Source organism: Cotesia typhae, unplaced genomic scaffold (assembly GCF_013202065.1).
Source record: "Cotesia typhae breed Kobodo isofemale line unplaced genomic scaffold, CoteBio_Ctyphae contig_59, whole genome shotgun sequence".
NCBI classification, from domain to species: Eukaryota; Metazoa; Arthropoda; class Insecta; order Hymenoptera; family Braconidae; genus Cotesia; species Cotesia typhae.
The window spans coordinates 976,115-996,556 of record NW_027423761.1 but is presented as its reverse complement, the minus strand read 5'-3'; the positions used below and the strand labels follow the sequence as shown (position 1 = coordinate 996,556).

The following is a 20,442-nucleotide window of genomic DNA, read 5'->3' as shown; positions in this document are numbered from 1 at the left end:
TGAGTTTAATAAATGCAAGAAAAACGAGTAAAGAGAATAGAAGAAGAGTATCGTTGGCCATTTTTTTAATTTTTTTTAATAAAAAGTAAATAAATAAATAAAAAAGATAAAAAATTGAGGGTTAGAGTTAACGAGTGGAATGAAGAGGATGTGAACGAAATATATTCGGAGGGCGTAGTGGACTCTACCTAGCAGTCAACACCAAGTATTATAAAATACTGTTCGATCGTGTTTGCGCGTGTCTTGTATTTTTTTCATTATTTTGACTTTACTTTCTTTTTGCGATGTGGCTTTCTCTTCTCCGTTGTTTCATTTTTATTTTTTTTTATGTGCGCACGTGACAACGCAGGTCTATCGTAAATTTTTTTCCACCCCCTTGTATATTGTATATTGTATGTCCGCAACCACCTTCCATCCACTACCATCACTACTAATGCGCGAGCCAGCATTTACACAGTGCATACAGTGCATTATCGAATTTGTCGTGGTTATTTTTATGATCCAACAGTCCTGTTATTTATTAGCCTTTGTTCCTGGTTTAATGCAACGATAGACGGAATTCAATAAATAATTGTTTTCTTCTCTCTTTTTTTCGTTGGTCATTTTTTTTAGTTTAGTTTATTCAATTTTTTATCATATAAAATAGATTAATTTAGTGTAAAAAATTTTTTTTTTAAAAAATGTCCTCAGTTCCTGGGAAAAAGTCTAGATCTACTTTAATAGAGTTAAATTAAATCCAAAATTTTCTAAAAAATCATGGAAAAATTGATTGTTTTTTTAATAATTGAAGCAGAATCTTTGTAATTTATAACAAAATAAATACTCCAATCACAAGAATTAAAAGCCAAAAAAACCGTTCAATCCTTGACGAGATTTGAAAAAATTTTAAATCTAGAATTCAAATTTGCGCGCGCAAGCGCGCGCTTTGACTAGAGTTTGCATGTATTTTCATGCTGATGATATATTCAACCAATCACGTTACGAATAATTTGCTTACATGATATATTTTCATATTTTTCATCTAAATTATAAAAGTGGATATTTAGAGACTTTAGAAACATAATAAACTACACGGAAAAAAATATTGTAATGCTATAATAGCTATCCCCACTCAACCAATTGTTAGAGAGTTACTAGAGCCATCTGGTAGATTGCTCTGGCAGGAATACAGTAGTTGGCTAAAATAGCTAAGCCGGTGCGCTGGGAGAGCCATACGGGATTGCTGTGGGGGTAAATGCCTCGTTGAGGGGTAAAAGTTTCAGATTCTGCGTGCAGTCTTGTTTGTTGACACATTTTATAACCTCCTAAATTAATATAATTATTTACTAGCAACCTGTAATTCATATGCGACTGTCGAGAGTTATGAATTATGATTAAAAAAAACTTGGCTTATTAATTTTTTGTTCTTTCTAATAGAGATAATAATAGTTTGGGTAGTTTTTAAATAAAGTTGAAAATAATTAGTGCAATGACAGGATCAAATCCAAATGATTTAATGAAAAATGTGGTGGAACAAATTTATAGATCCAACAAATTATTTAAAACTCCTCCAAAAAATTTCTTAAAAAATTGACCATCAAAAAATATATAAAACTTTGAAAATTCTTAAATTCTTGTGACAATTTTTTTTTAAATGCTCCATGAAAAATAAATAAGTATTATCAAAAACTTGTTAATTTAATATGTAATCTATTTTATAATTTTTAATTACTTATTCTTTTTTATTTATCCGTATAATTTTTCAATAATAATTAATAAAAGATTGAATCGATAGAATAATAAAATTTTTTGTTATTAAATATAAAATATTAAGTATTTAAATCGTTTTGTCTGGTAAGAGGGCGCTGTAAGAAAAATGTTGGTTAGCGATTCTAGCCAACTAACAGATCGCTCCAGTAGCCCTAGAGTAGTGCTCTTGTAGGAATACACATTGCTACAGTAAGAATCTACGAGTCGATATCTAATAGATGACTTCAGTAACAATATTTTTTTTTCCTCTTATAATAAAATTTTGGTGAGTTGTGTCGTCAATACTTATATTACTCGGCAACATTTATGGGTGTAATGTAGAAGAGTACTGAAGTAGTAGTGATATTGTTTAGGTCAGACACATTATGAGTCCAAGACATTACGTTAATTTAGCGAATCTCTCAGCGTCTTCGAAATATCTTTAGCGCTCTCATCGTTGCTCACCGGCTGAGAATTAACGGTTTTAGTTTTGCCAACACACAAGTTGTCCCAAGTCTTCTCAGCGAGTAAACAGCCTGGATGAGTGGGTGTAAGAGTGTCGAGAGTTGTAGTGTGGGGAGAAGTTGTGAGTAACAGGAGCAAGAGTAAAGAGCGAAAGGAATGAAGAGCAAGGACGAAGCAGCTCGCGCACACAACACATGAATTACGACTGAAACATCCGGGAATATCTACACAACCACTGTACCACCCTCTGTTGTAATTATAATTATAATTATAGATATTATTTTTTTCTGTGAAAAATTCTCGGGTCAAAAAATTTTATCTGTTTTATGATAAATGAAAATTTTTAATATTTTTCAATCAATTTAATTTTATTATTAATTTCAGACAATTTTTAATGTTTCAGTCATTTTTTTCAAATTTTTTGCACTCTATCGTGTCCAGCAAAATCCTGTTTTTTAAATTTCCATCCTCATTAATTTGGAAAAACATAATAAAAAAACGTAAAATGATTTAGCTTAATGGATTCACATGTGTAATCCCAATATAACTTTGCGGCTAATCTCTCCCAGCCACACACATTTGACTCATGATACCGGCGCACTCTTTTTCGCTTTCCCCTTTTTATTATTTATTTCATCTATAAAAAAAATCTACACACATTAAATAAAATATACAAAACACTAATTAAAATTCATAAAGAGTATGAATGTGTGCATATGAACATAAACTCTATATTTATATTGTTTCATTTTCAAATAAAGATCGTAGCACATTTTTTATTGATTTTGACATATTTAAAGACGTTAAAAAAATTTTTATAAGCTTGGGGCTTCATTTAAATAGAATTAATTTGTAAATTTTTCAGAAAATTTACTGTGAAGTTAACAGAAAAATTCTGTAAAATCTGCAAAAAATATTCTGTTGAATTTTTTCTGTTAATATTAAATGCAAACTTATAATTTTGATTTATTTATAGCTAGTATCTAATTCATTGCAATTCCTTGTGACCGTCGCCGATCGAGCTCACTATCGTGAGCTCTTTGAAAATCCAGAAACCTTGCGGAACATATGTACGAATTTGATAACACCTCTAACATTGAATTCCGTGAGTCGGACAGTGAACTGTTTGAAGACAATCCGGAGGAGTACATCCGCAGGGACGTTGAAGGTAGTGACGTGGACACACGTCGTCGTGCTGCCTGTGATTTAGTCAAAGTACTTGCCAAATATTACGGCGCTAAAGTAATGGACATTTTCGGTGTCTATGTGATGCAACGATTGGAAGAATACGCTGCAAAGCCTTTAGAAAATTGGAGCAAAAAAGACGCCGTTATTTACTTGGTCACTAGTTCTGCGAGTAAAGGACAAACGCAAAAACATGGTGTTACTCAGAGTAATGAATTCGTGCCTATTCCACAGTTTGCTACCCAGCATATTTTAACGGAATTGGCGAAACCTAATGGTGAGGATCTTTTCAATAATTATACAATTTTAAAAAATTTTTTATTCGATACCTGCATCAGACTCTGGGAAATATAATTGACTTTTTTTTTTTAATTTATTTCAATCTATCTAATTATTCATATAATTAAGTTTTTTAAATACCAAATTATTAAAGAAGACAATTGATATAAAACTAGAAACCTGCAGTCACTATTTGACTGCTGGGATTTACGGATTATATATAAGAAAACTTTGGCTTGATAATTTTTTGATATTTATAAACAATTAAAATTAAATTACCTGACATCTGAATATTTTTATAATCTATATTATTTATTTATAGTTCATAATTCCCGGCAGTCACACAGTTGCTATTTAATTTTATTGAAAAATTATGTTCCATCGAATTTTTCCGATTGAACCAGTAAAACACTAAATGACAATGAAGCCTAGAAAAAAATTTTATTTTTCACTTAATTTACCATTATAGTTATAGCTAATCTGCAGTAGAGCATTATCATAATAAAGGCAATTTATATGTATAATAATTCCAAGAGAAAAGACATAATGTATTCAAAATAATATAATATCCAAGACGGGATACGCTAAGCCACTTTCGCGCCCAACTCTTGAGACACCAAGACGAAGAAGCTAGTTTACTAACTGTCGTTTCTCTTTCCTGGCATGAACTTTAAACTTAACTCTGGGCTAAGTAAAAGGTCCGAGTGTAAAAACGTCATAAAATACAGGTGACGCATGAATTTGTCTTTTTAACATAAGAAACAACGACTGTTTATATTCTAACAATTAAACAGATAAATTTATTTACACATGCGTTTAATTGATTTTTATTTTCAACCATCGAACTTCGGATCAATTATTTTTTCCCCACCTACACTCAAACTACCCTCGAGTACTAATTGAGATGATGCTTCGTTAATTGATACAGATGTTACTTTAAAAATTGGTGGTTCTGGACGCTAAAAGATCTCAAAATAATTAGAGAAATATTTTTTTTACTAAAAATAAATACCTTTATTACTGATTGTTAAATTTGAGAGGTATCCAGTTATTATTTATACGTTTGAGGGTTCGTTTTATATCTTCCATGCATTCGATACGGACGTTTCATTTATTTCTTTGCACAGCATCGAAATAACAATAAAAAAGAAGTAGCATGGAATTATATTTCGTTATTTGAACGGTGAAAATAATAAAAGTTAGACCAGCATTAAAAAAATTATTTTCTTCAATAATAAATATATTAATTTTATTTATTATTATTGGTCTAACTCCTTATTTTTTAGAAGGTGATTTTTTTAAATTTTGATGCAGTTATAGTTCGCTTTTAAATAATTTGAATGAATTTTTTTTTTTTTTTTATTTAACTGAGGTCCTTTTTTTTTGTTTGATTTTGAATTTTTTTTTTTTGAGTTCTTGGTGAGAGTTAAGACTCGTAAAAATCGTGGTCTGAGAAAAGAATCTCCAGATTTTAATGGTAATGATTTCAGTAAAAAAAATTTTTTTTTTGGGGAACGGCCGATCTTGCCCCAGAAAAAAAAATTTTTTTTTTTTCGATTTTCTGCAAAATTTCGACTGATTTATTCTAAATAAACCGAAAATAAACAAATGTAATGGTTAGAAATCACAAAAAGAAAGAACTAGCTTAAGTGGACCGTTATGCCCCACTTAAAAAAAAAAAAAAAACACTTATTTATTCAATAACAAATGAATAGATTAAATTAACAAAACAAAAAATCAAATAAAATTTTAAAGTCTAATTTAATAAAAATAATTATTTGCTCCGATTTTTAAATTCAAAATCTCCCGCGTTATCAACAGATTAAGCGAGTCCGACATTGGCGCTTCACAGTAATATCTATCGCTGAAGATAAAAAAGGTAAGGTTTATTTTCTTCTTTTCCATGCAATCAGCTGACAGATATACCGACTAGTATACTTATATTGGAAATAATACGTCAATCTAAACTGTAAATAAACATTCTAGATTTTACACGTGCGTCAAAGTAGTAAAATGTCTGGAGAAACAACAAGTTGTTATATTTATACAGAAGACAATTTACATGCTCCTATTTTTCTACCGAATAAAAAAGAAGTTATTGTTGGTCGCAGTAGTGATACTAAAATAACTGACAGTAAATGTTCTCGAGAGCAAGGTTAGTTTTTATTATATTTATTTCATAAATTAGTATTTACAGAATTAATTTCTGACAGTTTTATAAAAAATTTTGTTGGCAATTTTTAGAAATGTCTTAATTATTGAAAATAATTTTTAAGTAATTGAAATTATGTTTTGGGTTGAAGAGGAGTTTGAAAAAATGCGGGAAAAATTATTTAAAAAATTGCGTCTTTTAGATTTTAATCTAGAATTTTGATTTTCTTCAGAGAGCGTGATTGTAATTTTTAAAAACGTATTTTGAATGGAAGACATTTAATTGGTTAGGTTTAATTTAATGAGGAAATTATAAAAAATTTTTATAGTAAATAAATCATGGGAAAAAAAATGGAAAAAAAAAAACCGATAGATTTTGAGATCTCTTAAAAAAACTAAAAAAATTTTTTTAAAATCAACTCTTATAATTTAAATGAAAAATATGAAAATATATCATGTAATCAAACTATTCGTAACGTGATTGGTCAAATATATCAAAGCATAAAAATATATGCAAATCCTAAATTCATGCGCGCGCAATAAATGCTTGCGTGCGCAAATTTGAATTCTAGTAACTTTTAAACGGCTTTATCGATCAACTTTAAAAACTAATTAGCTCTTAACCTTGAAAAACCACGTCGATTGCTGCCAATCCAGTCAAAATCGGTTGATTCGTTCGAGAGATATAATGAACGACAGAAAATTGAAAAAAGTGTTTTTTTGGAATTTTTTTGTTCCCTTAATTTTTTATAGTGTATTTCATACGCAATCAATACAGATTAAAAAAACATGTTACAAAATTAATCTTTCACTTTTGCAACGTTGCCTTAATGTGCAATGATTGGAAACTAATCAAGTTAAAAGATAAAAAATTAACGACTTCATCCTTGAAAGATTAGTAGACAATATACACAAGATAGTTACCAATACGTAGATAAAAAACATTAATTTTTGCTATATATTTATCTAGTGATATATCAATTGGTTTAGAAACGATTTCTAAAAGAAACCCAAAGTGTAATAACTATACGTTTTTTTGCATTGAGATAAAAAAAATTTAGATTAAAACGTTTTCTATTTCATTTTGTGTGATTTAGTCTTAGGAACTAAATAATTGTTTGGAGTTGTTTAGATTTATTCAGTTAAAGAATTTCATTCTTTAAAAGCACTTCATTATTTTCAAATATGTTTAAAAATATATTGAAGTAAAAAAGTGTGTTTAGAGTGGTATTTTCAATGACAAAAGTTTTTCTTCAAAATATAAAGTTTAAAAAAATAACGGAACTATTCTTATATTGATAGAAAATTTATGTTGACTCAAGAGATATTTTCTTGATCTAAGAATTTATTTTGGAAGACAAATGAATATTTTGCTTTAAGAATTTCTTGTCTTGATTTAGATTTTCTTGGCTTAAGAGCTATATTATCTTCAATCGATACATTTAGTTTTTCAACCAAAATAACATTATCGTTTAAAAAACTTAAAATAATTCATCAAAGTAGATTTCAAAAACTAAATAGTCTTTAATTGTTGTACCGAAAAAAAATTATTTCTTGGAAATAAGTAAATTAATGACTCAAAAAAAAAAGCCATTCTTAACACAAGTCGGTAACATCTTGAATCAATGTTATCGCCTATCTTGAACCAAGAGACAAAAATTCTTGAAATAAATATATCTATATCTAGCTTTAAGAGTTCAAATTTTGAAGAAAAAAATTTCTTGAATCAAGATTGTTTTTCTATCAGTCAAGAATTGTATTTTTTGAGGAATGGAATTTGATTCCATTTTTTAAAGAAGACATACTTTTGATCAAAATTGTAGAATTTTGTAAGCTAAAAAAACAATCCTTGTAAAATTTTCTTAATAATAATTTTCTTGGATTAAAAATATTTCTATTGAACCAAATCGTTGTTTGGTATCTAAAAATTATTAATATTTTTTTATCGTTGTTAAACGATCGTCAAATAAACATAAAGCTACTATTGATAGACACGTTTATCTATATAATTCGATAATCGTCCAATAACGCAGGAAAGATAGACATATTTTCAATAACAGTGATTCAAAAATACGGTATAGAAAGTAAAAAAAGTGTTATTGGGAAGAATCGTTAGGTATCTCTTATAAGAACTGTAGAATCATGATTTCTCTTGCTATCTGAAAAAATATCCGTGTCAAAGTGTCAGTTGATTAGTGAACTACGTGAACTCGCGATATAAATTATGAAAAATTTAATTTTTACAATCAAATTTCCTTATTGACGGTTCAAAAAATTTATCCTTCAAAGGAAATTCAAAATTTTAATTTAAAAATATCTTTAGTGCACTGAACTTTATCAATTCATGATAATTAAATAAAAAAAAATATTTTATCTTTATACGATGCTCAATAAGGCATTAATAATATTAATCTTATCAATTATAGTCCGTTTATCTGCACATTACTATGAAAAATGTATAATTGTGGAACAGTTGGGCAAAAAGTCATCCGGGTTAAATGGCGTTAAGACCCAAAAAAATCAAAAATACACAGCTAAGCATGGTGATACTTTAGAATTGCTTTACGGATTATATCGTCATAAATTTGAGTTCATTCCACCACCATCGGATGATACTTTAACAACTTCTGCTCATACGGCTGAGAGTTCTAATGAAAAAAAAGCACTCGTTCGTCAAAAACGTAGTTTTGACAGCGACAGTGACGATGATTTGATTTTGGACCGAAAAAAAATGAAAAATTCTAATGTCAGTGATAACAATTCAGATCGCGCACAAAGTTCTAAAACTTCTTCAAAAGTATCAACTGAAGTCTCTGAGAATTCCAAGTACAAATGGCAGACAATTAATGGAAGTCTTTTCATAATGACGAGTTCAAATTGTGAAGCCAAATCCAAAATCGCAGGTTATGATCTGGATAATACGTTGATCACAACAAAGTCGGGGTATGTTTTTCCGCAGAATGAGAGTGATTGGAAAATTTTGTACCCGAATATTCCAAAAAAACTAAAAGAGCTGATGGGAAATGGGTTCAAAATTGTCGTTTTTACGAACCAGAATGGTATTGAAAGCGGAAAAACTAATATCACGGAATTTAAACGAAAAATTGAAGCGGTTACGGAGAAATTAGATCTTCCATTGCAGGTGAGTTCAAAATTTTTGCACGTGACTAGTGTGAATGTTTGAAAATGCTTTATAGTTTAACCGTAATTTTGTGTAAATTTTGATAAAAGACCCATTGATGGTGTTCCGATGATCTAATGCGAAGTTTTATTAATTTGCTGGTGTAAGAATCAATGATTTTTGGAAAAATTGGGAAGTTTTTGGTTTTGGGCCAATTTTTGGAAAGTTCGGATGATATCAGTGTGTTTGTGTGTGATTGAACCACTTTTAGAACTTTTGAACGCTTTGACCGATCAATTCGTGATATGCGGTATTCAGAAGGGTCCCACTGAACAATTGCTTAAAAAATTGACCCAATTCTGCGTGATAATTTTGAGAAATTCTAAAAAAAAAGTTGTAGAAATCATATTTTTTTGGAAACACCTTTTGAGCTCTTTCATCAATCGCTTCTAACTTGATAAATTAGTATGAAAGTATTTAATTAGAAGTGAATTTTACAGACATGTATATTTCCAGAGTGAAAGTATTTTTAATTATTCTTGTTTTTGCAATATTTGCCAGATCATTTTTGTTCCGATAGGTATTTTAAAAATAGAATAAATTTGCGTTAATTTGAATAATTGGGCCACGGCGTGAATGCTGAAGGCATGCATTGAATTTAGCAAACTTTCTCGAGTTACTGAAGATTTAAAATTAAAAATTAAGCCGATTAATCGAAACTGTTTAAGGTTTTTGTATCGGGTTCAAGAGACTTGAATCGAAAACCGTTGATCGGAATGTGGCAACACTTGGCAGAGCATGAAAATGATGGCGTTGAAATAGATTACTCAACGAGTTTCTTTGTGGGAGATGCTGCAGGACGTCCTAAAAATTGGATGCTGAAAGCCAAAAAAGACCATTCATCCGCTGACCGTCTGTTTGCGATCAACCTTGGAGTAAAATTTCAAACTCCTGAAGAGCATTTTCTCGGATATGGAAAAGCCAAATTTGAGATGCCTAAATTCGACCCTAGAAAGCCAATAAATCAGTCTGTTTTCGAACCTTCGGACTCTCTTAATTCGTCATCTGGACTAGAAGTAAATTCATTATTCAGCCACGAAATGTAATTCATTTGAATCGACTGTTTTGTTTTTCTTTCAAGGTTATTTTGATGGTTGGTGGGCCAGGAAGCGGGAAATCATTCGTAGTAGAGAACTATCTTAAAACATATGTCCACGTCAATCGCGACAAGCTCGGAAGCTGGCAAAAATGTATCGCGTTGATGGAAAAATCATTAAATGATGGAAAGAGTGTTATCATTGATAACACTAATCCTGATTTAGCTTCTAGGAAGAGATTTATTGATGTTGCTGTCAATAAAAAGGTTCCTATAAGATGCTTCATCATGACCACTACTCCTGAACACGCTAAGCATAATAATAAGGTAAGTTTGTTTTAAAATTACTTTTTTTTTGCATTTCGTTGAATATTTGGTACAGATTCTTAATATTGTCGTTATCAATTTCGTGCATACTACTAACAAAGTAGTTCCTAGTGAGGGTAAGGCAAAAATTATCAAACCTGGGAATATCTGCTAGGTCGTAGATCTCCTCATTGCTGATCCTTTTGGTATAATTAGACTCAGCTGAACGGTATCTGCCTAACTAAGTTTTTAGGCGGGAAAAAAATTGTTGTCAGGATGGCCGAGCGGTCTAAGGCGCCAGACTCAAGATTGAAACCTTATCCGCCAAGCGGAGCTGAGGCTTCTGGTCCTCTATGAGGGCGTGGGTTCGAATCCCACTTCTGACAAATTTTTTTTTTTCTTTCAATTTTTCAATTCTTTCAATACCGATAATGAATTCGAAATTGATAATTAGGGAAAGGTGACTAATTAATTTAATAATTGAAGTCTGCCTACACCTAATGGAGTGTAGGACTCACCCGGGTTCTAAGGCAGAGCTGTTACCTTGTAAATAAGCAGGGTTCGCGGTTTTTATCACTTCGGTCGTGATTTACGAGAGTGGCTACTAATCAAACAATTTAACTTTCAGTTTCGTGAATTGACCGACAAAAATCATACCGTGGTCAGTAACATCATTATCAATTCTTATTAGTAAGTACCAACATATGAACCCTAAAATAATTCGATAGCTAATAAAATAATAAATAATAAATTACAGCAAAAATTTCGTCCAGCCAAAGAAAGACGAAGGCTATTCTCAACTAGTAAAAGTTAATTTCGTTCCTAAATTTAAATCTGAAGCAAACCGTAAGCTCTACTCGATGTACTTGCTGGAAAAATAATAAAAAAAATGTAATTAATAAAATAAAATCATATTTTGGAATCAATAAATCGAATGAAAAGTTATTTAGGCACATAATTTTATCATAAATATATTATCAAGGTATTCTGTATCTCCTGACTTAACTTTAGCTGCTCAAGCAATAATAAAATGATATAGTAGGGCTAAAATATGCATTTAAATTATCGTACGGCGATAATAATTTGCATGCCGGCATTACGGCACCTATACACTTGAATACTTACACTCTCTTACTCACTCTTATTTCATCCCTTATATTATAACTACTGTATGTATGTACCGTCTATTACTAAAACTAGTGTATAGGTAGACGGAAAATACAACCCCCAGCCCACTAGCTCTTATTCTACATTCCCACTTCGATGCTCTTCGTTCGCTTAGTTTAGTCTCGTTTAATTTAAATAATATTTCTCGGTTGTACTCTGTATTATAGAGTAATGCTGGTGGATGCTGCTTTAGTGGGATACTGAGAGGGGATATATCAAAGAAAATCCAACGAATATACATAAAACTGCCATAACGGTGCAAATTTTTATTATTTAAGTTATTATGGAGAAAATATTTTATGTTTGTGAATAGCTTCTTTATTTTATTGAAATATTTTATGCTTCAATTCACAAAAAATAATCACTGATCAATAGAGTGGCGCCAAAAAAAATTGATTTAAAAATTTTTAAAAATCTAGAGCAATTGTTAATCACGTCTCGTCGCTTTGCAAGGCGGCAAATTCAAATTTTCCGAATCTGCGTCTGCGTCAAATTTTTATTTTAAAAAACGATAGACAATAAAAGGTTAGCGATAAAAGGAGTGAACGGAGAGGTTGTAAAGGGTTAAATAGAGGATTTAGTATGGGATACTTGGCTCGACCGAAGGTAGTAGTTAAATGTCGTATACGTGGGCTATAATGCGTTTATTAATGAACACCAAGAATTTCATTAAAGATTGTTTGTATATCAAACTGTCCACTAAATTATACGATATAACACCCTCTAGTGCGACACTAGCAACTATTGGTTAATCTCATTTCTCACCTACCCCTCACTAATCTCCCTCCTTTGCTTACTCTCCCTCCTATTTCCACTTCTACCCCTTTGGCTTTTACTTTTTCACGAGTCATCACCGTTACTAATAATTCACTCCATTTAATTATCTATTTGTTTTATTTTATTGACACTTTTGAATAAATGATCGAGTATTTTCATGCTTAACCGTCCGATTTATTCGCTTCTTGTCCATTTGAACTTTCTGATTATGAGTTTATCCATGTCATAGGATTGTCAAAAAATTTTTCACGCTATTTTAACTTAATTCAAGTTTGTTAAAAGACTTTCTGCGCCAAGAGAATTTTTAGAAAGTCCAAAGCTGAATAAAATTTAAGCATAATTTTTTTCTTTTTGTTAAACTTTGATCTATATTTAAATAAAACTTATCAAAGAATTCAATCTTTGATTTGTCATACAAAAATTTAATATCCTTTGAATTAAAATTAAATTAATAACTAACGTCAAAATGTCACTCAATATTTAGAAACACACAAGTCACTAATTAACAATTACTATAATTATCGATTAAAATACAAATAAAGCAATCAGATATATGTATACGTATATTAAAAATGAATTCTAATCCATCTAGCCAATATGATTTTAATCACACATACCATAGCCCCAAATGCAGAAAGAAATCCGACAAAATAATAAATGAATACTAACTCATCATAGTCGAAATGGTCATACTCTTCTCCAGCCTCTATTCTATCCTTAATTTTTTTTTCTTGTCCACTTTTTCAAGGAGTCTTGCAGAACGCAAACCCGACTCTATCCCAGGTTCTAAAGTCTTTAAAACCATTTTATCGAACTTACTCTTCAAGGGCCAGTTTTTTCTGGTCCAATAAACGAATTTTTTCTTGAAGATTGGAGTTTTCGACACATACAAGTCGGTGTTAGCAATAGAGAATTTCCGTGTTTTATGTTTGAAATATATACAAGTTATTGTAAAGTTTGTCTTTGTATTCTCGACGCATTCTGAAATCGCGCTAAGAGAACGTAGAAGAAGATATTTTTCGTCTTCATTAGTGATCCACAACTGTTCATTAATAATATTATGTTCCAATTTGTCGATATAGTACACATGAAACTTATTCTCGTAGAGATCTTTTAGCGTTTCGATATTGCGGCTCATAGGCTTTGACAGGATTGCAGATACATGTCCCTGAAAGTCGGGAACTACTGAGAACGCGAACAGAGATTCAAGTCCCATGCTGACTACTAATCTCACGCTATCCATTAAAGACCCGCACATGTCATCTCTGTTGATGAGCACTATAGCTATCGTGAACACAACAAACACCGCGATTTTCACAACTACAAAGTCTACATCGCTTGAAACTTTGCTGATTACTGTTAAGAAATTCGCTCTTTTAAGGGCGCTCTTTCCTCCTCGAACAGGAAGACGTTCTGTAAAATCTTATTTCGTATTGTAAATGTCCATTCTATTTCCTCCCACGCTTGTAATAATTAAACAATATAGAATAATTTTCTGCCACATAATGCAATACTTAAACTCAAATATTTGACAAGTAGCGCAATTTCGCTTGAGTTTTATCGTCTGTTATCTTCAAAAGTTAAAAGCTTAGTGACCCAGGAAGCACATCAAACAACAGTATAACATACAAAGTATCTATGACAACATTTGTTGTTGCCAATTGAAAAAAATCTATATTCCCCAGGACATTTTGCTGCGTTATGCGTTAAGTTATGAGCCATTAGTTAATTGAATTGCTTGTTGATTGCACGTTGCACTCTTTCTACCATCTGTAAGTATGGCATCCGATATCTAGGCCGTTTATTGACAGAGCTTTTTACATTTAGAGTCCAAGCAGTAAAAATATAACATGATTATCAATATTGAGTTAATTTAAGAAACATTTAAGCTGGAATTGTTGAAAAGAAGTCGTAATCCTTTTGTTACTCGTCTTTTTCTTGAAATCGAAGGATATGTCCCGCAAAGCTCTGTGGAAGAACTCCCAGACTTTTTCTGCTGCAATTTGATGAAAAATTCAAATCCTTCACTATTATATCGCGACATTAACAAAAAAAAAAAAAAAAAAAAAAGTTGAATGATTTAATGACAATAAATACCGACTCTTACCGCTTTATTGTGTATTCCCCAGTAACAAAAAAAATTAAAACTAAGTACCCATGTATATTTCTATATATACGTATGTGCGATGGATTATAGAGGGTCTTGAAAATGGCGTGAATGCCAAGTTCGAGTGAACAACTCTCATGTGCCACTTGTACGACCTTTATAATCCCTTATAGTATAATTACTAAGCAAGGCTACTAACCACTAACGCCATCATCACTATCGCCGGTAGGATTTCGTTTGCAATTCGTCTTTTCAGCTCAATCTTTTTAACTTTTTTTTTTTTTTTTTTCAAGAGATTAATTGCTATTAATTATATTCTTTTTTATTTCTTGGATTCTATTGTTAGAGAAGTAAATACTGAGATAAATTTTAATTCCAAGAGTTTTTAATCCTGAAAATCATTATCATTTCCCATTTTTTTTTTTTCGAGGTCAAGTATCCAGTACTTGAACAAACTTTTTGAATTTTATAATTATTCAATGATACAGTAATTAATTTCTCGAAGTTTTTTCAATTATAAATCAAAACAATTCAATTTTTGACTTAAAATATGACAAATCGCTGATAGATCCTATTTTTTTTTTTATGAAAAAAGTAGGAAAGAAGGCTATCAATTAAACCGCGGGGCAATTGAACCACTTAGAATTAAATTTTAATATGCTAAACTCTGATATGATCAAAATTTAGAATCATTACAATTGATAAATTTAAAATAATTTAGATTTCTGTATTTTTAAGTAAGAAAACTTTTTTTTTTCGGCTGATGATTAATTGTTTAATAATATTTTAATTTTTGAATTAATTTTCAAAGTTTCAACTGTAGTAAGTGTAGACTTATACTTTATGATCCTCATATCACAATTGAATTACTTTTATCACAAACTAAACTTTTAAAAAAAAAATTGAAAAATTTTTTTTTTCAAATTTCTTGAAAAATTAATTTTTTTAATGGAAAATATGAAGATTTTTAAGAAAAATTTTTTTTTTCACTAAAAAAATGAATAAAAATCAAAAAATTGCTTATAATGGTGATTTTTGTAAAAACAAATAATTTGAAGCTTCGGGGCATTATGAAAAAAAAATCGCAGCGCTTTGAATTTTCAGGGATTTTAGGGGACACTTTGAGGTTGAAAAATTACCGACGATATCCTTTGTCCATCCATTTTATCCAACGTTATACCAAGTTATCCAAGTATCCGTAATTATGCGAATTTTTGTCGTTTTTTCAGTTAAAGTTTTCAATTCAAAAAAAATTTTTTTGACAAAAGCTATTCACAGTATCTCATAAAGAAAATCGTGTAGTTTTCTAAACCGTCCTTCGATTTCCTATACGATAATTGTTTCCAGAGTTATCGATTGTCAAAGTGAAAAAGTACTTTTTTGCTTTGACTGGCGATAACTCCGCGGCGAATCATCGTACAGGCTTTTTGATTACGTCAAATTGAAGGGTATTAAATTTTCTAAAAAAGCTTTTCAGCGAAACAATGGAAAAAAATTTTTTGAAGCCCGTAGATCTTTTTTAAGACGAGAAAAAAATTTGGAAAATTTTTTTTTGTGGTTTTCTTAGAATTTCTCCAGACCCGAACATGATAAAAAATTTTTGTGGTCATATCTGAAAACTAGACACTTGGAGCTACAATTTGCTTTTTTTTTGCTGTATGATAATTTTTCTCGGAGTTCCAGCTCGTTGAAAATCACCCAAAAATTTTGAATTTTTTTAATATATTCCTTAATTTTTGTGACTAGTGTAGATAATTTAATTCGATATTAATTTAATTTTGCATCGATTAAGAAGTAGATAAATGAATAAATAAAACTGGGCTGAGAAATAAACGGATATAAGACTAAAGAATAAGTTGACTTATTTATCCAGATAAATAATAGGAAATAAAAAGCTAGATAGATATATGGGCGAGTGTTGGTGGTAACAAATGTCCGCTACTCGATCTAAATTGAGTGAGAGACTATCCTGGAAACCGAAACCCAAACCCACCAGCTTCGGATCACTTCATTCCCTTCAAAAAGATTCTATGGGGATATTCCGAGACATCCATATTGCCACGTTCTTGTTTTTTTATTTATCTTTTTCTTTTACTTATTTCTTTTTTCTTCCAAGGGTATATACACACTGCCTAACGGACTATAGAGACTAGATAGATTTTTCTTTGGACTTAATCTAAGCCTCGAATAAAGTACTGAGTCCATCGTTTTCCTTTCGCGAGTAATGACTTTTTTTTTGCAAGTCGGTGAAAAGAAAAAAAAAACAAACTGATGGAATTTTAGATAACGAGAAAAAGTTTTGTTGATGTTTTTTTTATTTTAATATTGTAAGGGTATTGATAAGTCGGGAGTGATAAATAATAGACGATAAATTTTTGTCTTTTCAAGAAGACGAAAATTTAAATTATTTAAACCTTTAATTAAGAGAATTAATAGACTCGTTAATTGTAAAGAAATTTCGAATTTATTTTCTCTCAATTTTTTTTTTTTTTATTGTAATTAGTTAAAATTAAAAATTAAAAATTTCAACAAATAAAATGCATCGAGCCACTCCTTGATGCGAATAACTGTGAAACATGGAATCCCTAAACGATCTACGATCACAGCGTTTCATCCCTTCCTACTTCTCCGTTCGCCGACGGATAGATCCCAAACCCTTACAGTTTATCGCTCAGTGCTATTAAAGTGCAACAGGTGATTCGTTCTCGATATCGGACAGTCCGGTTACATCTTTTATTATTTTTAGTCCAGAAGGTATATTTGTTACAGTTGCGTAATAGTCGGTTACTTCGTAGAATAATAAATGAATTGTAAACATTTGGAGCTGTATTATCTACTATTATTTATTTATGAATTGATTTTTGTACACATGTATTGTTGTACTTCTGAATTTTTTTGTAATGGTTAGGGGTATGCCTATGATTTAACAGACTATTCGACATTGAATTTTCGACGATTTAGAATGGTCTATTTTGCCCCTAAAGTCATTATTTTAGGAGTTATGGCGACTTTTATGTTTCGGCATCAAAAATTCGAATTTTCTTCAAGTCCCGATATCTTCTAAAAAAAATTTTTTTAGACTTATAAAACACAATGTTTCCTGTAGGAAATTTCCCGAGGAACAATTTAAAGTGGTCAGAATTGCATTTAAAGCAATTATTTTTGGAGTTATGGCCATTTTTATGATTCAGAAACATAAATTCCAATTTTTGACTTTTGGGTCTTGATGAGCTAAATGATTTTCTATATTAATATCTATAATTTTGAAAAGTTCATTCATAAAAATTTGTAAGATCCATTTTTTTTTTGTTCAGACACTTTCTACCGATTTACCGAAGGAATATTAACTAAAGTCGATTTATTCCGAGTGATTGTCACGTACAGTTGAGATATTTGCGCGTAATCCCTTGAGAGCTCGTGTCGTAGGCGTCAATCCCTCTTTTATACACTTATACATCAACGCAAATCCATCTTTAAAGGAAGATGAATTATTTCCACGTTTTTTTTTTCTGCAACAAAAATACTAATTTTGTAAAAAAAATCAGTCATAAATAAATGAATAAATAAATAAAATAAAAATACTGATGTAACAATAAATGAAGAGATAAAAGTATAGTCAAATAGAAGACATTGTAAGAAGTGACATTGTAATTCTGGTCGTCTACAAATGATACTAACGATCTCAGAGCCTCTGGCACTTTTTGACTTTATTTTTACTCTTATATAGAACGAAACGAGTGACTAAAGACACGAGTCACGAAAACTTACTACAAGTACTACTAATACGAGTAGTAACTGCGAGACTACAAATACACCATTTTGTCTAAACACCCTCTTTTGTACTCAACTCTATACCTCTTAGCCAATATCCCACAATTAGCTTATTCTATTAAACCCGACGACGGTCTCTTGTACAAGTCAATTCATTAAAGTCCAACGTACAACCTCTTACTTGTACGAAATTCACGTTTTTTGCTTGTGGAATTACTTTAAGTAGAAAAAAAAACTTAGCCTGTTATATTCAGTCTGCTAATTTTATCACGGGTTTTACGTTATTTGATATTTATTTTAATTTTCTTATATCTGTTAATTTTAATGGTTTAAAAATTTTATACGGCACAAATTATCAGTCTTCTGAAAGTAAGTCACGTAATAGAAAAAAAAATTTATCCAAAAAAAATATGTTTACCGCACATTACAATAGTAAATTGAAAAAATAATTTTACTTAAAATGAAATTAATTTTACTTAAAATTTTTTTTGTTTAATATATAAATTTATAATTATAGAATTAAAGGTGGAAATTTTTTTTTTTTTTTGATTAGAATCGTTTTTAATAAAAGCATAGAAAAAAATAAAATTAATAAAGGTACACTGAAAAAAAAAAGATGACACTGAATATCATCCCAGATTATACTCAGTGATGTCTGTGGTGAAAAAAAAAATTTCAGACAGTAGCTAGTATAATCCAGATTACACTGGGTGGAATCTGGATTATACTCATTATAATCTGGATTATACTCATTATAATCGGGATTATACTCATTATAATCCAGATTATACTCATTATAATCCAGATTATACTCATTGTAATCCAGATTATACTCATTATAATCCAGATTATACTTATTGTAATCGGGATTATACTTATTGTAATCTGGATTATACTGGATGATATCTGGATTATACTGGGTGATATTTGGATTATACTCATTATAATCTGGATTATACTAGCTACTGTCTGAAATTTTTTTTCACTTAATATAATCTGGGATGATATCCAGTGTCATCTTTTTCTTTCCGTATAATCTCAAGACAAAAATTACAAAATTCAATTTTAGACGATTTTTAAATTATTAGAAATTTTGAATGAACCCTCTTAATATTTTAATCAAAAAAAAAATAATTTATAATTTAAGAATTTTTTAACTTAAATCAAGATTATTTTCTTGATTCAAGTCCATTTTTTTTTCTGTGTAGCTGATTTTCGGAAAGGATTTTTATAATTCCATAAACGAAAAACTTTCATGAGAGACTTTGAAAATCAATCAAGTTAGTTTTTACGATATAAATAACTAAGTGATAAAAAAAAACCTTCAATTTTCCCTCTGACTTCCCATTGATCATTAGAGAAATAACAATTCTGGAGAAAATAAGATTAATTGCATTATATTTCAAGCCATAAAAATAAAATGGGAACTTCTGCGCGTATTTTCTGATTAATATCTGGAAAAATATGGTTACATGTTACTTGGTATTATTGTCATAGTCTAGCATCATAAAAAGGATATTTAAGTAATGATTTTGGTTCTATCAATTCGGTGGTTCTTAACGCCTGCGATTTATCATCAATATGATGTTGAAGGGTAAGTCTATCGTTATTGAAATATACGGGACTCTTTTTAAAATAACATTACTTGCATCAGTCCCGTAAAAAAAAAAAATTTGTACTTTTAGATCTCGAGCAATCAAAATTTATCCTGCAATAAGACAAAAAAATAATTGAGAAAAAAGTAATATGAAGCACAACAAACAAATATTAGTTTTCCAGAAATTCAACAATATCTCGAAGATATAAAGTATACACATGTTATAGTAGTTGGTGTAACAAACCTCCACATTTGTTGTTTTCACGAAATAGGATTTAGTCTGATAATAAAATCCACCCTGTTCTAAAGACGACCTCTTATACACTATAGATATATATCCTTGAAGTAAACGTAGAAAGCACGGCAGGAGTGGAGTAGAGTAAGAGTAGTAAGATACGACATTCATGCTGTGGTTTTAACTCCTGGTTATATTCGTATAGTTATGAAACTACCGGATCTTTCTCTCGCCCTATAACTAACTTTCTTTTCCATTCTCTTACTTACTTACCATTAACAACGCAGCTACTTCTACCCAGTATCTTTAGTAGTAAGTCGCGATTCTGGAAAATAAGGATAACGGGATAAGGCTACACAATGTTCACGACTAATGGTTTGTGCAACTCTTCAAATTTACTTTCTTACAAATCTTAAAAAATCCTTTTTGTTATACTCGCTCCAAAAGTTCAACTTTT

The 20,442-nt window shown here is 30.2% G+C and overlaps 1 protein-coding gene and 1 non-coding gene across 2 annotated transcripts; both read left to right on the top strand.

Annotated features, from left to right (window-relative positions):
- Positions 1 to 5,623: 5,623 nt before the first annotated feature.
- On the top strand, positions 5,624 to 11,276 carry Pnkp (Polynucleotide kinase 3'-phosphatase). Its single transcript, XM_074250563.1, has 6 exons — positions 5,624 to 5,812; positions 8,235 to 8,950; positions 9,658 to 10,005; positions 10,071 to 10,352; positions 10,960 to 11,021; positions 11,089 to 11,276. Exons 1-6 carry the CDS (start codon positions 5,671 to 5,673, stop codon positions 11,210 to 11,212), a joined length of 1,674 nt encoding a protein of 557 aa, XP_074106664.1. The 5' UTR covers positions 5,624 to 5,670; the 3' UTR covers positions 11,213 to 11,276.
- Positions 10,602 to 10,717, top strand: Trnal-caa (transfer RNA leucine (anticodon CAA)). The gene is made up of 2 exons: positions 10,602 to 10,639; positions 10,673 to 10,717. It is a non-coding gene; the product is annotated as a tRNA-Leu (tRNA).
- Positions 11,277 to 20,442: the final 9,166 nt, after the last annotated feature.